The 22,095-nt window shown below is 46.7% G+C and overlaps 1 protein-coding gene across 3 annotated transcripts in view; it reads left to right on the plus strand.

The window, feature by feature from the left end:
• LOC119961978 (sodium-driven chloride bicarbonate exchanger-like) overlaps positions 1 to 22,095 on the plus strand; it is a 466,097-nt gene that overhangs the window by 60,935 nt on the left and 383,067 nt on the right. For all 3 annotated transcript variants that reach the window (XM_038789664.1, XM_038789662.1, XM_038789663.1), the window contains exon 2: positions 8,761 to 8,842. In XM_038789664.1, the coding sequence (XP_038645592.1) occupies positions 8,761 to 8,842 (82 nt within the window). The remainder of the gene's footprint in view (positions 1 to 8,760; positions 8,843 to 22,095) is intronic.

Below are 22,095 nucleotides of genomic sequence, written 5' to 3' on the forward strand. Positions count from 1 at the left end.
GCCTACAGATTTCCTGCGCTCCCCTTCGCCCGTCGCACCGGTCAGGAACGAAGCTCTGAACGAACCACCCCTGGTGTCCACCCTCAGATCCACGCCGCCCGTCAACACACAGCCATCTGAAGCGGCTGCAACCCCAGTGCTCCGCCGATCCCAGCGGACGACTTGGCCACCGGACCGGCTCAATCTGTAGACCCGTCACCCCCGCCAGACTTGATTTTTTTTACAGGGGGTGAATGTGGTGAATGTATAAGGCATAATTCACACTGTGTATCACTGTGTCCCTGTGGGCTCCGTCTGTGAGCCGTTGCACGGCTCTGCCCACGGGGGAGATGAGGAGCTTGTACAGGGCTCCACCCTTGGCTCCGCCCATGGCTCCGCCCATGGCCCCTCCCACTACCGGAAGTTTAAAGTGCTGCGGTCTTGTGAGTCTGCCCTCAGTTCTTCTGGTCGCAGGCAGGCTCAGTTGTAAGTCTATTAAAGCCACAGTTTACTTCCTCTCGTGTCTTGAGTGAATTGATGGTCGTATCAGGCTGATAAAAGGCTGCTGACCTTTAGAGGAGGAGACTGTAAATGGCCTTTGAGAGCTGTCTCCAGAAGACTGACTTTGAACTAAACCATTTCAACATGGGTGGCAGCAGCCTGGCTGACTGAGAGGAAACAGCAAATGCATTGGTGGATTGGTAATTCTCAAGAGGCCAAATGTTATCTTCCTGAGAGAGGCAGCAGGTTCTTGCTCCATAGAGCTTCTGCCACTTCCCTGGTTTGGTGACTCAGCAATTCTAATAATCTGTTGGAGGTCAGATCGCTGGACTGCTGGGAGACCCTAGAAGCCCCTTTGCACAGTGCTACCTGCAGCAATGCTGGAAACAGTTTGTACCTATGTTGGTAGCAACCTGGGCCTGTTTGACTTCAGTCTGGGCTTCCACTGCTGCACTCAAGACGATATATGGTTTCTGTATGTGCTGCAATTGAAGCTGAATCATGAACCATCAGACATTGCATCATGGTTGAGTGAACATGGAGTTGGCCATCATTTTCACACCAAGAAAGGCTGGGCTTTAAATTCTGATAAAAAGCTTGTGCCAAGTTTGCTTTGGAATTCTCCATGGTCTTGAACAGTAACTGCTGACTTTCTGGAAAGCTTGTCAGTGCATCGGTGTGCTCTCCAACAGAATTGGTGTGCTTGTGCCCTGTGTCTTGCTTTTTGCAGATACCATCTATTTGCTGCCCTCTATACACAGGACCAGTATGTGGGCTGTTAACTGAGAATGTGATTCTCTTCTTCCTCTTTAATTTCACATTCCTGCACAGCTGCCTGGTGAGGTAGCATGACTTGGGTATCTGAAGGGGAAAGGTGTAAGGTTAGGATTCTTGGTAGAGGGAAGCAAAGGACATATTTACATACTCAGCTGGGGAATCAGAAAGGTTCCGTGATAAGTCAGCCCGACAGCTGACTGTGCCCTCAGTCATGGTCGTTCCAATGGTGGGACGCACCGACATTTGCACCATGATGAACACATGCATTTGTGCTTGTCCCTTCCTTGTTTGGCTGCAGTAGCCTTCTGTTGTGTGCTGCTACTGTGTTCTGTAAAGAAGACTATGATACGGTGTGTATGGGTACTGTATGTCATGATTGCATACAGGCAGAGTGTGCAGGGTATGAGGCTTGCAGTAGTGCTACCTACATATGTTGAGTATGAGTCATGATTGATAGCGATTGTTGCCAAGTGACAGATGGATTTATAGTGCTTTGAGCAATGTGTGAGGCTTGTAAATTTGAAGATACACACACACACTAACCTTGATCACTTGTGTGATGTACTTGGACTTCTATTGGCATTGCATCCAGGAACTCTGGACAATACTGCTGGCATTGACCTATAAGGCTCTCTGCTCCCATTGGGTGGAATCTTCCTGGTCATAGAACATAGAACAGTACAGCACAGAACAGGCCCTTCGGCCCTTGATGATGTGCCGAGCATTGTTCGAAACCAAGATCAAGCTATCCCACTCCTTGTCATTCTGGTGTGCTCCATGTGCCTATCCAATAACCGCTTGAAAGTTCCTAAAGTGTCCGACTTCACTATCACAGCAGGCAGTCCATTCCACACCCTAACCACTCTGAGTAAAGAACCTACCTCAGATATCCCTCCTATATCTCCCACCCTGAATCTTATAGATATGCCCCCTTGTAACAGCTGCATCCTCTCGAGGAAATAGTCTCTGAACGTCCACTCTATCCCCCTCATCATCTTATAATCCTCCATTAAGTCGCCTCTCATCCTCCTCCGCTCCAAAGAGAAAAGCCCGAGCTCCCTCAACCTTTCCTCATAAGACCTATCCTGCAAACGAAACAGCATCCTGGTAAATCTCCTTTGCACCCTTTCCAATGCCTCCACATCCTTCCTGTAGTGAGGTGACCAGAATTGCAGACAATACACCAAATGTGGTCTCACCAGGGTCATGTACAGTTGCACCATAACCCCCGTGGTCTTAAACTCAAGCCCCCTGTTAATAAACGCTAACATACTATATAAGCCTTCTTCACTGCTCTATCCACTTGAGTGGCAACCTTCAGAGATCTGTGGACATGAACCCCAAGATCTCTCTGTTCCTCCACATTCCTTAGAACCCTGCTGTTGACCCTGTAATCTGCATTCAATTTTTTTTCTATCAAAAAGAATCACCTCGCACTTATCAGGGTTAAATGCCATCTGCCATTTTTCGGCCCAGCTCTGCATCCTATCAATGTCTCTTTGCAGCCTACAACAGCCCTCCATCTCATCCACTACTCCACCTATCTTGGTGTCATCAGCAAATTTACTGACCCACCCTTCAGCCCCCTCCTCCAAGTCCTTGATTATAATCACAAATAACAGAGGACCCAACACTGATCCCTGTGGTACACCGCTGGTAATTGGTCTCCTGTCTGAAAATTTTCCATCCATTACCACCCTCTGTCTTCTATGTGATAGCCAGTTACTTATCCAATTGGCCAAATTTCCTGTGGAGACAGGTTTGGTGGTGGGATTGGGAGAAAAATTAGGAAATCTTTCATCAGTTATCTTGCTGGAGCTGGCATTTGTCTGGCACTGGTTACTCGTCTGCCGGGGTGGGTATTTTATTCTTAAGTGCCCACTTTGGAGCACATTGGTGATGGCATCAGGTATGGCATCAGGCTGGGGGACCAGTGAGGCCTTCTTTAATCTGCCCCAGAGCCACGGGTGCCAGAGGGCCACAACTGAAACCGAAGGGAATCCTGTGGATGGTTTTTGCTTCCACACTAATGGCCTGGTAGGTGTGGCCACACTTACTTATAACGATTTAAGAAATCTCACAAGGAGGGACCTTCACAGTCTCTCCTCTTTATTGCCAGTGCCCACCTCTCCAAGTTGAGCTGCCGGTCACCCACAGCTTTGGGTGTTGAGATTGGCCCTACTGCCTGCATAGAATATGGAGGGAGGTTGGGCTGTTGGATGCGGTAATTGTATCATAGAATCCTTACAGTGCAGAAGGAGGCCATTCAGCTTAGCAAGTCTGCACTGGCCCTCTGAATGAGCATCCTACATAGATCCAATGCCCCACCCTATCCCTCTAACCCCTCCTCGGGGCAATTTAGCATAGCCTAATGGTAGCACAGTGGTTAGCACTCCAGGGACCCAGGTACAATTCCCGGCTTGGGTCACTGTCTGTGCGGAATCTGCACGTTCTTTCTGTGTCTGCGTGGGTTTCTCCCGGGTGCTCCAGTTTCCTCCCACAAGTCCCGAAAGGCGTGCTGTTAGGTGAATTAGACATTCTGAATTCTCCCTCTGTGTACCCAAACAGGTGGTGGAATATGGTGACTAGGGGCTTTTCACAGTAACTTCATCGCCATGTTAATGTAATTATTATTAACCTGCACATCTTTGGACCATGAGAGGGAACCAGAGTGCCTGGAGGAAACCCATGCAGACATGGGAAGACTATACAAATTCCACACATATAGTCACCCAAGGTCAGATTCGAATCCAGGTCCCTGATGCTGTGAGGCAGCAATGCTCACCACTGTGTCACCAAGAGTATGAGACTCTTGCTCCCTGTATGGATGAGGAAAAGGGCTCTGGACAGGATGAGCCAGCTGACCACGGTACCATGGTGCAGAAGGCCATTCAAGAGGGGGGAGTAAAAAGACAAGTAGTTGTTATAGGGGATTCTATAATTAGGGGGACAGATAGTATCCTATGCAAGCCGGATCGGGAGTCTCGCATGGTGTGTTGCCTGCCCGGTGCCAGGGTGCGGGACATCTCTGACCGGCTTGAAAGGATATTGGAGCGGGAGGGGGAGGATCCAGTTGTTGTGGTCCACGTTGGGACTAACAACATAGGTAAAGCTAGGGTGGAGGACCTGTTCGGGGACTATCAAGCACTAGGAAGAAAATTGAAATACAGGTCCTCAAGGGTCATAATCTCCGGATTACTGCCCGAGCTACGTGCCAATTGGCATAGGGATAAGAAAATTAGGGAAGTAAACATGTGGCTAAGGGATTGGTGTGGGAAAGAGGGATTCCACTTCATGGGACATTGGCATCAGTTTTGGAACCGGGGGGACCTGTACCGTTGGGACGGTCTCCACCTGAACCGATCTGGAACCAGTGTTCTAGCGAAGAGGATAAATAGGGTGGTCAGTAGGACTTTAAACTTCTGAGTTGGGGGGAAGGGAAAGTGAAAGCGACAGGGAGCATGGAGTTAAATGGCAAGATACGCAGGAGGATAACATGTAGGCAGGTGGATTTAAGCTTGAGGCAGACTAGGAATGCAACAAAAAGGAAGGATAACTTTGGACATCTTAGGACTTCCAATATCTGTAATGATAAGAAAGTTAGCATTAAGGCACTTTACCTGAATGCTCGTAGTATTTGTAACAAAGTAGACGAACTAATGGCACAGATCATCGTGAAAGATTATGATGTGGTAGGCATCACAGAGACATGGCTGCAGGGGGTTCAGGACTGGCAGTTAAACATCCAAGGATATACAACCTATCGAAAAGACAGGGAGGTGGGCCGAGGGGGTGGGGTTGCCTTGTTAGTTAAGAACAAAATTAAATCTATGGCACTAAACGACATAGGGTCGGATGATGTGGAGTCTGTGTGGGTAGAATTGAGGAACCACAAAGGCAAAAAAAACCATAATGGGAGTTATGTACAGACCTCCTAACAGTGGTCAGGACCAGGGGCGCAACATGTACCGGGAAATAGAAAAGGCATGTCAGAAAGGCAAGGTCACGGTGATCATGGGGGACTTCAATATGCAGGTGGATTGGGTAAATAACGTAGCCAGTGGATCCAAAGAAAAGGAATTCATGGAATGCTTACAAGATGGCTTTTTGGAACAGCTTGTCATGGAGCCCACAAGACAGCAGGCTATTCTGGACCTAGTGCTATGTAATGAACCAGACTTTATAAAAGATCTTAAAGTAAGGGAACACTTAGGAAGCAGCGATCATAATATGGTTGAGTTCAGTCTGCAGTTTGAAAGAGAGAAGGCAAAATTGGATGTAATGGTGTTACAGTTAAATAAAGGTAATTACGAGGGCATGAGAGAGGAACTGGCGAAAATCGACTGGAAGCAGACCCTAGTGGGGAAGACAGTAGAGCAAAAATGGCAGGAGTTTGTATGCATAATTGAGGACACTGTACAGAGGTTCATCCCCAAGAAAAGAAAGATTATCCGGGAAGGAATTAGACAGCCATGGCTGACAAAGGAGGTCAGGAAATGTATCAAAGAAAAAGAGAGATCCTATAAAGTGGCCAAAAGCACTGGGAAATCAGAAGATTGGGAAGGCTACAAAAACAAACAGAGGTTAACAAAGAGACAAATAAGGAAGGAGAGGATCAAATATGAAGGCAGGCTAGCCAGTAATATAAGAAATGATAGTAAAAGTTTCTTTCAATACATAAGAAACAAACGACAGGCCAAAGTAGACATTGGGCCAATTCAAACTGATTCTGGAAGGCTAGTGATGGGAGACGAGGAAATGGCTGGAGAACTTAATAAGTACTTTGCGTCTGTCTTCACAGTGGAAGACATGAGTAATATCCCAAAAATGATAAAGGGTCAGGGGGCTGAGTTGAGTATGGTTGCCATTACAAAAGAGATGGTGCTAAAAAAGCTAAAAGGTCTTAAAATTGACAAATATCCTGGCCCCGATGGGCTACATCCTAGAGTTCTGAGGGAGGTGGCTGAAGAAATAGCGGAAGCGTTGGTTGAGATCTTTCAAAAATTACTGGAGTCAGGGAAAGTCCCGGATGATTGGAAGATCGCTGTTGTAACCCCCTTGTTCAAGAAAGGATCAAGACAAAAGATGGAAAATTATAGGCCAATTAGCCTAACCTCGGTTGTTGGTAAAATTCTAGAATCGATCGTTAAGGATGAGATTTCTAAATTCTTGGAAGAGCAGGGTCGGATTAGAACAAGTCAACATGGATTTAGTAAGGGGAGGTCGTGCCTGACGAACCTGTTAGAATTCTTTGAGGAGGTGACAAGTAGGTTAGACCAGGGAAACCCTGTGGATGTGGTCTATCTGGATTTCCAAAAGGCCTTTGATAAGGTGCCACACAGGAGGCTGCTGAGTAAGGTGAGGGCCCATGGTGTTCGAGGTGAGCTACTGGCATGGGTTGAGGATTGGCTGTCTGACAGAAGGCAGAGAGTTGGGATAAAAGGTTCTTTTTCGGAATGGCAGCCGGTGACCAGCGGTGTCCCACATGGTTCAGTGTTGGGGCCGCAGCTGTTCACCATATATATTAATGATCTGGATGAAGGGACTGGGGGCATTCTAGCGAAGTTTGCCGATGATACGAAGTTAGGTGGTCAGGCAGGTAGTGCTGAGGAAGTGGGGAGGCTGCAGAAGGATCTAGACAGTTTGGGAGAGTGGTGCAGGAAATGGCTGATGCAATTCAACGTGAGAAAATGTGAGGTCTTGCACTTTGGAAAAAAGAATCCAAGCATAGACTACTTTCTAAACGGTGAGAAAATTCATAAAGTCAAAGTACAAAGGGATCTGGGAGTGCTAGTCGAGGATTCCCTAAAGGTAAACATGCAGGTTGAATCCGTGATTAAGAAAGCGAATGCAATGTTGTCATTTATCTCAAGAGGGTTGGAATATAAAAGCAGCGATGTGCTACTGAGCCTTTATAAGGCTCTGGTTAGGCCCCATTTGGAGTACTGTGTCCAGTTTTGGGCCCCACATCTCAGGAAGGACATACTGGCACTGGAGCGTGTCCAGCGGAGAGTCACACGGATGATCCCTGGAATGGCGGGTCTAACATATGAGGAACGGCTGAGGATCCTGGGATTGTATTCATTGGAGTTTAGAAGGTTAAGGGGAGATCTGACAGAAACTTACAAGATGGCTTAGAAAGGGTGGACGCAAAGAAACTGTTTCCGTTAGGCAAGGAGACGAGGACCCGTGGGCACAGCCTTAGAATTAGAGGGGGTAAATTCAGAACAGAAATGCGGAGACATTTCTTCAGCCAGAGAGTGGTGGGCCTGTGGAATTCATTGCCGCGGAGTGCAGTGGAGGCCGGGACGCTAAATGGCTTCAAGGCAGAGATAGATAAATTCTTGATGTCGCGAGGAATTAAGGGCTACGGGGAGAATGCTGGTAGGTGGAGTTGAAATGCCCATCAGCCATGATTGAATGGCGGAGTGGACTCGATGGGTCGAATGGCCTTACTTCCACTCCTATGTCTTATGGTCTTATGCCGCCCCGTGATAGAATTTGATTCATTCAGGAAGTTACAGAATGGAGGGAAGTTGGGCCAATGTGGGATTACAGTATGGAGGAAGGTTGGGCTATGAGAGGGATCGGTATGGAGAGAAACTGAACCAATGGGTAGAGCTACAATTCGGAGGGAAGTTGAACTAGTGAGTGGGGCTACAATATGGAAGGAAATTGAACCAATGGGTGCGACTACAGTATGGAGGGAAGTTGGGCCATTTGGTGGGGTTACAGTATGGAGAAAAGTTGGGCCATTGGTTGGTGTTACAGTATGGAGGAAAGTTGGGCCATTGGTGGTAATAAAATGTTCAGGGAAGTTGGGCTGAAAGGGGCAGTATTTATGGTTGAAAGTGATGCCATTGAGAAAATTGTACTGCAGTGTATGATTCTGAAAGACTTGTTTTGCAATAAGTAAAAGTTTGACCATTGTAATGTCTCCTGAGCGAATCTGCTTCTTGTTCTGTGTGAAAGTGGGCAGCACGATAGCATAGTGGTTAGCACAATTGCTTCACAGCTCCAGGGTCCCAGGTTCGATTCCCCGCTTGGGTCACTATCTGTGCGCAGTCTGCATGTTCTCCCCGTGTGTGCGTGGGTTTCTTCTGGGTGCACCGGTTTCCTCCCACAGTCCAAAGATGTGCAGGTTAGGTGGATTGGCCATGCTAAATTGCCCTTAGTGTCCAAAATTGCCCTTCGTGTTGGGTGGGGTTACTGGGTTATGGGGATAGGGTGGAGGTGTGCGGTTTGGAAGGGTGCTCTTTCCAAGAGCTGGTGCAGCCTCGATGGGCCGAATGGCCTCCTTCTGCACTGTAAATTCTATGCAAAGATTCTTGTCATTTAATACAGTCATTTTGTCATTCTGTAAGACCTTGGACAATAAGTATAAATATGAAATGTCTAATCTTTATAATGATAGTACATTTAAAGAAGACCGAAATCAAGTTGGTTGTAGATACTTCAAATATTGAGGAATTAAGGAGCTTTTTGTTACTTTTTACATTTTAGAGAAATGATGAAGAAGCAGTGGTGGACAGAGGGGGACTGTGCACCATTCAGAAATCGCATTTTGATAAAGAAGACTTGGAAGGTAAAAATAAATGACTGAATTATTCTTTGAGTGTCTGAGGAGGAATTAAAACCTTCTCCCCCTGTTTGTAATTGTCATTTGGGCATCCTGACTATGAACCTACTACATTCTATCAGCCACTCACACTCCATGTGAGGTTTCCTGAACTGTCAAATATAATGGATTTTTTTAAGGAGTTGGATTGATCTTAGATTCATCATCTTGTGCTGATGCCAGACTTACAAAAATAATAATTTAATCCATTCCGTCCTATTAATTATTGGGTATGTAATGATTTGTAATATATTTGTAGAAAGTAAACCCTCCTCTTTCATCACAGAATAACTGATCAGAATTAAAAATACAACTGAGTTAGTCTAATTATTTTAGAAAGGCGGTATAGATGATGTAACTTTTGAATTTTTGGAAACTACATTGAAGTACACTTGCAAATCAACAAATTCAAATTGACATGGAAATAACATTGACATTCTTGTGAGTCATATGTGTCCTGATACGTTTACAATGTTAGGAAAATGGAGGTGAAAATGGCACTTCATTAATTTCCACAGGGTTCTCCCCATCATTACAATAACATTGACAGAAGATTCATGGAAATGTGCACAGATTTCTCCCTGCTTGTGGATCTTCTGCTGAAATTATGGTTTTTCAACTGTGGCAAACAGTTGGAACTCTGAGGCCCTCAGTTTATATTTTGTAATATTTACCACCCGAGTTAATTTGCAATTAAATTTCAATGTCAAATTATGGATAATACAGAACTAAAAGTTCAATTGATCTTCTGTGACAAAAAATAAGGTTTTGCTCCTCTGCTTTTGATACACAGGTTATCCCTTTAAATCCAGAGATAGTGGGCTGAATTTTCCTGGCCCTTTCTTGATGGGCTGGGAAGCGGGAGGGGGTGGAATATCAGGATGGAAGGTGCCTTGAAGTTGCGACAAGATATTTTAAAGGATAGGTGGCTTGGCAGGAGGTCCTCACTTGTGAATGAAATGAAAATCGCTTATTGTCATAGGTAGGCTTCAAATTAAGTTACTGTGGAAAAAACCCTAGTTGCCACATTCCGGCGCCTGTTCGGGGAGGCTGGTACAGCTTGTACTTGTGTTCACACATGGGTGAAGGCAATTAAGCCTGTTAAATAAGCAATTAACAGAATGCTTGGGGCACTGGAGCTTCAAGAGATCCCCCAGATGCAAGGAACTGGTGAGTTAATGGGACGTCAGTCTGGCTCCAAGAAACAGCGTTTATGAATCCTAGCGTGGCTTGGTATGGAGAGTGGAACAATGTGGGTATTGGCAATGTCAATCAGGAGAAGGAAAAAGTGCTGTGAGTGCATACTGCTAGAATGCCACCTTGGAGTTACCACTTGACCCTGAATGCATATATCTGCCAAGGTCCTCATTCACTCAGGTTTAGGACCATCAGTGAGGGGGAGCCTCAGAGAGGGAGAGGGTTCAGCCACGTGCAGCAGCCACTAGAGGGGCAGCAGGAGTTCCAGCCTGGGATGGTTTGTAGGATGGGGACAGGCGGTTTGGCGATGAAGGAGAAAGGTACAAAGTAGAACCCCACCAGCTTCTGTGTGAAGAAAACCAAAGCTCAACATTCATTTCAGAGCAACAGCAGTGTTGTCGAAGATTCTACCTCTTAAGGGAGGAGGTCACTGAGCAGCTAGGCCCCTTAAGAAGAGGTGGCTACTCGATACACTGAAGGTCACTGTGGCACTGAATTTCAATATCTCAGGATCACTCATGGATAAACACTGATCTTCCAGTTTGTGGATCATCACTGCATCAAAATGATCACCAAAATTTGATATCCTGAGATTTGCACACTCCCGGTGATCTTTGCACACTCCCATAGAGGCAGAGGTGACACATCCAGAGTGAGGCACATCGAAGAGTGATTTTGGGAGCTGGGAATTTGAAGCTAGGTGAGAATTCGAGGCTGGGTGGGAGGAGGTGCTTTTTGATCCCTTGATTTGTTACACTCAAATTTCCACTGATGTAAACAGTGCAATATAATTGGGATTGCGGAGACATGGCTGCAGGGTGACCAGGGATAGCAACTGAATGTCCCAGGGTATTCAGTATTTAAGAAGGACAGGCAAAAAGGGAAAGGTGGTGGAGTGACATTGCTGGTTAATGAGGAAATTATCACAATAGTGACAAAGGATATTAGCTCTGACAATATGGAGTCTGTATGGGTAGAGTTGAGAAATACCAAGGGGCAAAAATCACTAGTGGGTTAGACTCCTAAACTGCTGCGGTGATGTTGGGAATGGCATTGAACAGGAAATTAGAGATGTATGTTATAAGGGAATAAGTAACGTTATAAGTAATGTAGAGGAGGAATTCTTGGAGTGTACAGGATGGTTTTCTTGATCAATATGTGGATGAACCAACTGGAGAGCAGGCCATCTTAGACTGGGTACTGTGGAATGAGAAGGGAATTGTTACCAATCTGGCTGTGCGAGACCCCTTGGGGATGAGCGACAATAACATGATAGAATTTTTTATCAAGATGGAGAGTGAAGTAGTTGATTCGGAGACTACGGTGCTGAATCTTGATGAAAGAAACGATGAAGATATGAGGCCTGAGTTGGCCTTGATAAACGGGGGGGGGGGGGGGGGGGGGGGGGGGGGGTGGCGTTACTTAAAGGGATGACAGTGGATAAGCAATGGCAAACATTCAAGGAACATATGAAGGAACTACAACAACTGTTTATTCCTATCTGTTACAAAAGCAAAATAGGTAAGAGAGCCAATCCATTGCTTACAGAGGAAATTAGAGACAGTACCCGATTGAAGGAAGAAGCATACAGATTGGCCAAGAAAAATAATGGGTCTGAGGATTGGGAGCAGTTTATAATTCAGCAAAAAAGGACCAAAGGATTGATGTAAGAAGGGGAAAGTACAGTACGAAAGTAAGCTTGCAGGGAACATAAAAACTGACACTAAGAGTTTCTATAAGTACGTGAAGAGAAAGAGAGTGGTGAAGATGAATGTAGGTCTCCTACAGATCGAAACAGGGAAATGTATAATAGGGGACAAAGAAATGGCTGAGCAACTGAATACATACTTTTGTTCTTCACAAAAAAGGACACAAATCAGATACCAGGAATGTTGGAGAATACAAGATTTAGTGAGAGGGAAGAATGGAGGGAGATCAATATTATTAGAGAAATGGTGCTGGTGAAATGGATGGAATTGAAGGCTGATAAATCCCCAGGCCTACTAATCTACATCCCAGAGTACTTAAAGAAGTGGCTCTGGAAATAGTGGATGCAGTGGTGGTCATCTTCCAGGATTTTATTGACTCTGGAGCAGTCCCTGCAGATTGGGGAGGGTAGCTCAGATCACGCCGATATTCAAAAAGGGAGGTAGAGAGAAAACAGGGAATTATATACCTGTAAGCCTAACTTCGGTAGTGGGGAAAATTCTCGAATCCATTATAGCAGAGCATTTATAAAACAATGGCAGGATCAGACAGAGTCAACATGGATTTATGAAGAGGAAATCATGCTTGACAAATCTATTGAAATTCTTTGAAGATGTAATGAGTAGTGTTGACAAAGGGGAGCCAGTCGATGTGGCATATTTGGACTTTCAGAAAGCGTTTGATAGGTAGGTTGGACGAGTGGGTAAATCAATGGCAGATGCAGTATAATTTGGATAAATGTGAGGTTATTCACTTTGGAAGCAAAAACAAGATGGCAGGCTACTACCTGAATGGCTGTAAATTGAGAGAGGGGACTGTGCAGTGGACCAGGATGTCCTTGTGCACCAGCCGCTGAAGGTAAGCATGCAGGTGCAGCAGGCGGTAAAGAGGGCAAATGGTACGTTGGCTTTCATTGTGAGAGGTTTTGAGTAAAAGAGCAGGGATGTGTTGCTGCAATTATACAGGTCCTTGGTGAGGCCACACCTATAATATTGTGTGCAGTTTGGTCTCCTTTTTGAGGAAGGATGCTCTTGCTCTCGAGGGAGTGCAGCGAAGGTTCACCAGGCTGATTATGGGGATGGCGGGACTAACGTGAGGAGAGATTGACTGGGTTAAGATTGTTTTTGCTCGAGTTCAGATGAATGAAGGGGGATCTCATAGAGACTTATAAAATTCTATCAGGACTAGATAGGGTGGATGCAGGGAGGATGTTCCCGATGGTGGGTGTGTCCAGAACCAGGGGTCACAATCTGAGGATTTGGGGTGGACAATTTAGGACAGAGATGAGGAGACATTTCTTCACCCAAAGAGTGGTGAGCCTGTGGAATTCATTGCTACAAGACGTTGTTGAGGCCAAGACATTGAATACATACAAGAGGCGGCTAGATATGGCACTTGAGGCGATGGGATCGAAAATTATGGGGAAAAAGCAGGATTAGTCTATTGAGTTGGATGATCAGTCATGATCGTGATGAATGGTGGAGCAGATTCGAAGGGTTGGATGACCTTCTCCTGCTTTTATCTTCTAGTTTCTATGTTTACTCCTAATAATAATAATCTTCTCACAAGTAGGCTTACATTAACACTGCAATGAAGTTACTGTGAAAATCCCCCTTTTAATCCCCCTTTTAATCCCCCTTTTAAAAAATCCTTTTTTAATATCTGAAACTTTATCCTGAATAAGACAACTATGCATCTTGATGCTTCAGTCTCCCAAGGTTGGCATAGCCGGTCTATCTCCATGCATAGAACTCAGGAACTCGGCTGCAATAAGTCCTGGAACAAGCTGGAGACAAACGTGATTCATGTGGCGCCGGATCAAAACTCTGGGCACGATTGAATGTCCTTGTCACGCCCACCTTGGTCACATGACAAAGCCGTTAAATCTTGCGAGTTGCCGCAATCTGGAGATGGCCATGCTGGGCGAGATCCAAATTAACATATTTAAGTGAGTCATTAGACTCAATTAAATATGTCGGTGCCCAATTTTCCTGAGGCCCAGAAATGAACGCCTGCACCTAGGAGACTTTGCCATGGCACCATTTAGCTCTGGTCCACACAAGCGTGGACTAGGCGAAACAGCACCTTTAGTTTGGGGGGGGGGGGGGGGGGGGGGGGGAGGGGTTGGTTCTCCATTAGTGTCACCTATATTTCAATGGACAAAGCCAAGCTCACCCATGACAGCCAAATGGTGACCCACATGGTCTGGATGGTCTCTTGCATCACCCTTACCAGTGTGTGCATTGCCTTTGGAATCTGCAAGAATTTTCCTTTCCTCCTGCTGCTCCAGTGTCTGCTGCCTTGCTGATGACTGTTGAGGCAAGTAATTAACCTGAGTCTTAGCATGCCTTTGCCCCACCCCCCTCATCTCCAAGTGGGTTGTCTCTGGTTGTCACAACCTCTGTCAGCTGCTCAGGTGTGCTGTGCTGACCAGATTGTGACCCGAGACCTTCTCATGAACTGATGCCCACTGATGAGAGTGTCTGTCTGCCTGGTGGAGGGTGTGGGGAATGGGATGACACTGTGTCCTTTGAGGTTCCTGCCTCAGAAGGGTAGATGGCGTTTCCTGGCCGCTGGATCTGTCTCCTTTTGTCTTAGACCTGTGTGAGAAAGATTAATTTGAGGATAATTTGCATTCGACCACATCCCCCAGACTACACCACCTCTAGATTTCTATGTGACACTGGTGAATGCATTAGCAGTATATCCTGTGTTCGTCGGAGGCTATCATGCCCATTAATTTGGCTATTCACTCATTCATGTCTTCATTCCCGTCTCACCATCTGCAATGGGGTGGGCCCCATGCTAGCTTCCAAGTTCAAGAGCTCCCCCTTCACGAGCGTCTGTATTGTGAGATATGGGACGCCACCGCCAGTCTTAACCTTCTCCTTGGCATTGTGGGGACAAGAAGAACATCAGGATGGGGAGTGGCAAACACAGGCCTGAAGCCAGGAGAAGTGTGCTTGTTCTTTTTAGTCTCAAATTAAGATACTTTATTAAATGAAACTTGGCTGTTCCACATTCTTTCAGGACCAATAGTTGGATTGTGATAAACATGTAAAAATTGAGCAGAATATACAGAACATGTTACATAGCAACATTAAAATTTGAGTAGACAATTCAGTCCCTTGGGCCTGTTTCGCCATTCAATTATATCATAGTAGAAGTAATCCTTGATAATCTTACCTAACAAAATTTTAACTATCCCAGTCCATCCCAGCTCTGCTATAATATCCGCAGCCTTTGGAGAGACAGCTTCAAATGCGTACTATTCTTTGCAAAGTCTTTCCTGGTTTCACACCTAGAATAGAACCATAGAACAGCACAGCACAGAACAGGCCCTTCGGCCCTCAGTGTTGTGCCGAGCCATGATCACCCTACTCAAACCCACGCATCCACCCTATACCCGTAACCCAACAACCCCCCCCTTAACCTTACTTTTTTTAGGACACTATGGGCAATTTAGCATGGCCAATCCACCTAACCCGCACATCTTTGGACTATGGGAGGAAAACGGAGCACCCGGAGGAAACCCACGCACACAGGGGGAGGACGTGCAGACTCCACACAGACAGTGACCCAGCCGGGAATCGAACCTGGGACCCTGGATCTGTGAAGCATGTATGCTAACCACCATGCTACCCTGCTGCCCCTTGAATGGCCTAGTTCTCATTTAAGGTGATGTCCCCTTGTTCATGATTAAATAGTTTATTTATATCTATCTTATCTGTCATTTTAATATTTTAAACTCCTTGACCAAATCATCCTTGAATCTCTGGTATTCAATGGGCCATGAGCCAAGTTTCCTTCATTTTTTAGTCCTCTATTTTGGTGAATCTGTGCTGCACCGCCTCCAAGATATACTTCCGGAAGTGCAATGTCCAAAATTGTCCTCCAAGGCTCTATACAGCTAAAGCATGACTTTTTTTTCCCTTCGTAATCCGGCCCTCTTCAGATAAAGGTTAACAGCTTTTTTTTTTAAATTTAGATTACCCAATTATTTTTTCCAATTAAGGGGCAATTTAGCGTGGCCAATCCACCTACTCTGCACATTTTTGGGTTGTGGGGGCGAAACCCACGCAGACACGGGGAGAATGTGCAAACTCCACACGGACAGTGACCCAGAGCCGGGATCGAACCTGGGACCTCAGCGCCGTGAGGCAGTTGTGCTAACCACTAGGCCACCGTGCTGCCCGGTTAACAGCTTTTTTGATTGATTTTTGTACATGTCTGCTGATATTTAATAATTTGTATACTTATACTCACACATTTCTGCTCCTAAGACTACCTATTTCTCACCATTCAGAAAATACTCTAATTTATCTTTCTTGGGTCTGAAGTGGATAACCTCATACTTGTCTACATTGAACTCCATTTGTCAGAATTTTCCCACATTTTAAAAATAAATTTAGAGTACCCAATTCATTTTTTTTCCAATTAAGGGTCAATTTAGTGCGGCCAATCCACCTACTCTGCACATCTTTGGGTTGTGGGGGAGAAACCCACGCAAACACGGGGAGAATGTGCAAACTCCACATGGACAGTGACCCATAGAACCGGGATTCGAACCTGGGACCTCGGTGTCGTGAGGCATCAGTGCTAAACACTGCGTCACCATGCCGCCCTCAAATTTTTTCCACTTAACCTGTCTCGGCCTCTTTAGACCTGCCTACTCCACTCTGCACTACTTACGGCTGCTCCTAACTTGTTCCCCTCCTAGTTTCTGCTGGATTAGGCAGCGTGGCTTTAAAACAGATGTTAGCCCCTGATTAACATATTAAAAGGACCTAATCCCTTTGCTGACTTGCAGAAATTGTACCTCACCCCAGCACCCGAACTTCTATTTTCACACAGACATTGGATATGCTTGTGACCAATATTTTCACCCAGCCTATTTTTGTTTTTTTGTTTCTTTTTATTTCCTGTTAATCTAAAGTGATGTTGGGCACAATTTTGCCGTGAGCATCAGAGACCTGATGTCATGACGATTTCTGGGCAGCATGCCTTCCGGCTGAATTTTACAGGAGACGGCGGCCAATTAATAGGTCATCTTTACATTCACCATTCAAATAGTGACACTAGGGAGACAACATAGCCCACTGCTAGAGAAGCCAGTATCCCTCAGTTTGTGACCAGTAGGAGCATTGCTGAGGACCAAGCAGGAACCAAGCACTGAAGGGAAGGACCAGATCAGGACGAAAGTTCTATCAGTACCATGAAAGCAGCTGAGGCCTCAGTCGGCCCATGATCAGAGTCGGTCATGCAGAGAAGTCTGCCTGGCTTCTATGTTCAATGGCAAGGTGGTGACTTTGGAAGTCAGTGCCTTGCTATTTTCTGCTGGAAACATTTTGTTCTTGTTCAGCTGTAATGTAGCCTTGAATTTCCATTGTGCAGCCGTTGCCTCTCACTGGGATACTAACAGCTGGAGCCTGTGTATTACCAGCAAAATTACCATGTGATGTGGAAGTTGCCATAATTAGTCACTCAACAATGCATCCTGCCTCAGATGCACAGTTTGCCAGCATTGGGCCCAGCTCTCCCCTGGGAAAAGTAGTTGGAGGCGGGAACTGAATGACAAACTGGCCTGGGAAAATTCAGCTCTTGTGAATTTTATTTTCACTGAATGCAGCTTGTTTGTATCTTTGCAAATAGACCTACTTTTTCCTTCCCCATCTGATTTCATCTGACATACGCTTCGTACATAATAAAACATGGTGGATTACATGCTCCTTTGCCTCTACTGATGCTGGCTTGAAACTGGCAACTTAGAAGTGCACAGGCTTTTCCAAAAAAATTGTAATTTTGATCCATCAGAAATTACATTGTATGATGCAAGATGTTTAGAAGCCTAATTCCTCCTTAATTGTGAACAACAAAGATTCTTTCCTGAAGCATTTCAAAAGAATTAATTGAATTGGCAACACCTGCCTTCTAAGTGCTATGGTATCCATGCAAATATTTATTCATCCTTGTATTTTACAAGATCGCTGGAATAGCGTCACAGCTATACACCCTCATATTGTCATTAGCCACAGTGAAGGGCATAAATATCTTTGTCATTAAAACATTTTGACAGCTCAGTTGCTGTTGGTAATGTTTTTCAGTGACAGTACCATGGTAACTATGCACATTTTGTATTGCTGTGTTCATTTGGATTCCAGGAGCCCAGCATCAGTGAAGTAACTCCCAGTGTTTATGGTGTTTAGATCCACTTTTCATTGACTGTTGGCAGGTTTGTGAATGCAGCTCTGTCTGGGTGCAGTAAGCTGATGCCAATTTATTGAACACAGGTTTAGTCTGAAGACATCACAAACAACGAACCTGTGGAATCAAAATTTAAAAGCCAGCATAAATTACACTTGCATAGTACCGTTTTTTCAAAGCAGTGTAGATTGTTGCTTTCTTGAACATTTAGGACTTTTAAAAACAATTAGCTCTTTCAAACGAGACGGGCTTCGCTGGCCTGTGCCAACATTTGTTGCCCATACCAATTGGCTCTCGGGAAGGTGGTGGGTAGCCAACTTAAACTGCTGCAGCACATGTGCTGTAGGTACATCCCCATTGCTGTTAGGAAGAGAATGTCAGAACTTGACCCAGTGCTGTTAGTAAGGGAGTGCCAGGACTTTTGTCCCAGTGACAGTTAAATGAAGGCTGCATAGTTCCAAGTCAGGATGGTGTGTGGCTTGGAGGGGAACTTGCAGGTCAGGGTGTACCCATGCATCTGCTACCCTTGTCCTTCTAGGTCACGTGTATGGAAGGTTCTATTGAAGGAGCCTTGGTGAATTGCTGCAGTGCATCCTGTAGTTGACATGCACAGGCTGTCTTTGTAATAATACATCAGGTGAGCAAGTGAATGTTTACAGTGGTGGATGAGGTGTCAATCTTGTCCTGGATGATGACAAGCTTCTTGTGTTGTTGGAAATGTGTTTATGTTGACAAGTGGAGAATATTCCATCACACCCCTGACTTGTGACATGCAGATGGTGGACACACTGTACCTCTTATGAGCAAGTATTCTGCACCTAACCTTCCCAGCTTGGCATGGTTTCTGTCCATAGGCAGCTAGCTCCTTTTTATGCCCAATATTCTAGTTCCCTCTCTGCTCTAAGCATGTCTGGACTCCCTCGTCCACCTTATTTTTAAAAAATATTTTAATTCTCCTCCTCTTTCACATTTTCTCCTAAATTTACACCCATCAACAATAAACAATAATCAGTAACGAGTATGTCAATCCCCATATCAATAACAACGATCCCATCCTCCCACCAAACCCCAAACATTAGCCCGCATGTTCAAACAAACAAATGACCAAAAGGAATCAGGAATCACCCATAGTCACCATTAAAACACACAGTCCCCCTCCCCCAACTCTCACAACCACCCCCCCAACTAATGTTCGATGTTATCCAGTTCTTGAAAGTGCATAATGAATAATGCCCATGAATTGTTGAACCACTCCATCCTTCCCCTCAGTTCAAACTTAACCTTCTCAAGAGTCAAGAATTTCAATAGGTTCACCCACCACGCCAAGGCACAGGGTGGAGAGGTTGCTCTCCAACCCATCAGGATCCGCCTTCAGGTGATCAACGAGGCAAAAGGATACAACATCTGCCTCCGCATCCGTTTCCAACCCCGGTTTGTCCGACACCCCGAATATGGCCTCCCGGGGGCCCGGGTCCTGTTTAACGTGCGCCACTTTAGAGATTACCCTAAAAACCTCCTTCCAGTAATCCTCTAGTTTTGGACAGGACCAAAACACCCTGGCAAAGTTCACACACATCTTCTAGCCCTTCAAAGAATCGGCTCATCCTCGCCCTTGTGAGGTGTGCTCTACATAGCACCTTCAGCAGTATCAGCCCCAACCTTGCACACGAGGTGGAGGCATTCCCTCTCCGGGGCACCTCACACCAGAACCCCTCCTCCATATCCTCTCCCAACTCTTCGTCCCACTTTTCTTTGATCCCTTCCAATGATGCCTTCTCCTCTTCCAAAATAACTGCGTAAACAGCCGACACTACCCCTTCTCCAGTCACCCTGTCGTCAGCACCTCCTCCAGCAATGTGGAGGCCGGCTCCACCGGTAAGTTCTGTATCTCCTTTCTGGCAAAATCTCGAACCTGCATGTATCTAAACATTTCCCCCTGCTCCAGTCCATACTTCACTTCCAGCTCCTTCAATCCTGCAAACTGTCCTCAAAGAAACAAGTCTTTTAGTGTCTTAATCCCCTTCTCCTCCCATTTCCGAAAATTTCCATCCTGCTTCCCTGGCTCAAATCAATGGTTCCTCCGAATCGGCATTTCCCTTGACCCTGCCCCACAACCCGAAGTGTTGGCGAAACTGCCTCCAAATTCTCAATGAAGCTATTATTACCAGACTCCCTGAGTATTTCCAAGGGGCCATCATGAGCGGCGCTGTTGCGAGCGCCTTCAATCCTGACCCCCTGCATAAACTCTTCTCCATTCTGACCCACTTGGAATCAACCCCTCTGACCCAGCTCCGCACCTTATCCGCATTTGCCACCCAGTAATAATACATCAGGTTCGGAAGACCCAAACTCCCTGCCTGCATTCCCCTTTGTAGCAGCACCTTTCGAACTCTGGCCACCTTCCCTCCCCATATGAATGAGGTAACCATTCCTTCAATCTCTCTGAAAAATGTTTTTGGCAGGAAAATCGGCAGGCATTGGAAAATAAACAGAAATCGCGGCAACACGTTCATTTTAACAGCCTGTCAGTGACAGAGGGAGACCATCCCACCTTGCCAGATCAGCTTTCACTTTCCCCATCAAACTAGAAATCTTGTACCTACGGAGCCCCCCCCCCCCCCCCCCACCCCCCCCACTCCCGGGCAACCTGCACCCCCAGGTATCTAAAGTGAGTCCCTGCCCTATGGAATGGCAGCCCCCCCACCCCTGCCCAAACCCCGGCCGAGACACCTATTACCTTATTAAGCAAAGTTCTGGCCAATCTACATCCTCCAGTACCACTAAGCATCCCGTCCCCCACCCAAAGTGGACTGGCGCATCCTCAAAATGATGACTTGAAATCATTAAGTCAAAGTAGCCAGTAAGCATCAAAAATATCTGAAGTACCAATGAAATACCTGGCTTCCAAGCAAAATGACCTGGAAAAAAGCCTCCCGCCCTAGAAGTATATAATAATAATCTTTATTGTCACAAGTAGGCTTACATTAACACTGCAATGAAGTTACTGTGAATAGCCCCTAGTCGCCACATTTCGTGCCTGTTCGTGTACAAAGAGGGAGAATTCAGGGGCGAAATTCTCCGACCCCCAGCAGGGTCGGAGAATCGCCTGGGGCCGCCGAATATCCGGCCCCCGCCGTGGCAGAGATTCTCCGCCACCCGGGAAGTGGCGGTGGCAGGAATCTCGCCACTCCAATCGGCGAAGCCCCTGCGGTGATTCTCCGGCCCGGATGGGCCGAAGTCCCGCCGCTGGGAGGCCTCTCCCTCCGCCGAGGTTTGAACCACCTCTGTAATGGCGGGATCAGCGGCGCGAGCGGGGTCCTGGGGGGGGGGGGGGGGCCGCGGGGGGGCGATCGGACCCCAGGGGGTGCCCCCACGGTGGCCTGGCCCGCGATCGGGGCCCCCTGCTCAGACTCCGGGCCAGTGCCCTGGGTGCACTATTTCTCTTCCGCGGCTGCCACGGCCACCGCCATGGCGGAAGCGGAAGAGAAACCCACATCGCGCATGCGCTGGTGGTGACTTCAGCGGCAGCTGGCCGCTGACGTCATCGCCGGTGCATGCACCGACCGGCAAAAGCCTTTCGGCCACCCCCGCCGGGGGCGCTGGTTTTTTGCACCAGTCTTCTGGTGCCAACCGCTCCGGCGCGGGGCTGGCCCCCAAAGGTGGGGAGAATTCCCCACCTTTGGGGAGGCCTGACCCCTGAGTGGTTGGCGCCACCCCTCTACGCCGGGACTCTCCGTCACGCCGGGTAGGGGAGAATCCAGCCCCAGATGTCCAAATTACCTACAGCACGTGTTTTGGGACTTGTGGGAGGAAATTGGAGCACCCAATGGAAACCCACGCAGACATAGGAGAACATGCAGACTCCGCATAGACAGTGACCCAAGCTGGGAATCGAACCTGGGACCATGGCGCTGTGAAGCAACAATGCTAACCACTGTGTACCGTGCCGCCCAGAAAGCACCTCAACTTGCGGCTGAACAGGAATTGTGAATTCTCCCCGCCACTGAGCAGAGAACTGTTGCCAGCATTCGATTCTCCCCAACCCTCATATATTCCCATATATTCACCAGTGGCCAGGTAACTGTCCATGTGGAGTTTGCACATTCTCCCCG

Source organism: Scyliorhinus canicula, chromosome 2, assembly GCF_902713615.1.
Source record: "Scyliorhinus canicula chromosome 2, sScyCan1.1, whole genome shotgun sequence".
NCBI lineage: Eukaryota > Metazoa > Chordata > Chondrichthyes > Carcharhiniformes > Scyliorhinidae > Scyliorhinus > Scyliorhinus canicula.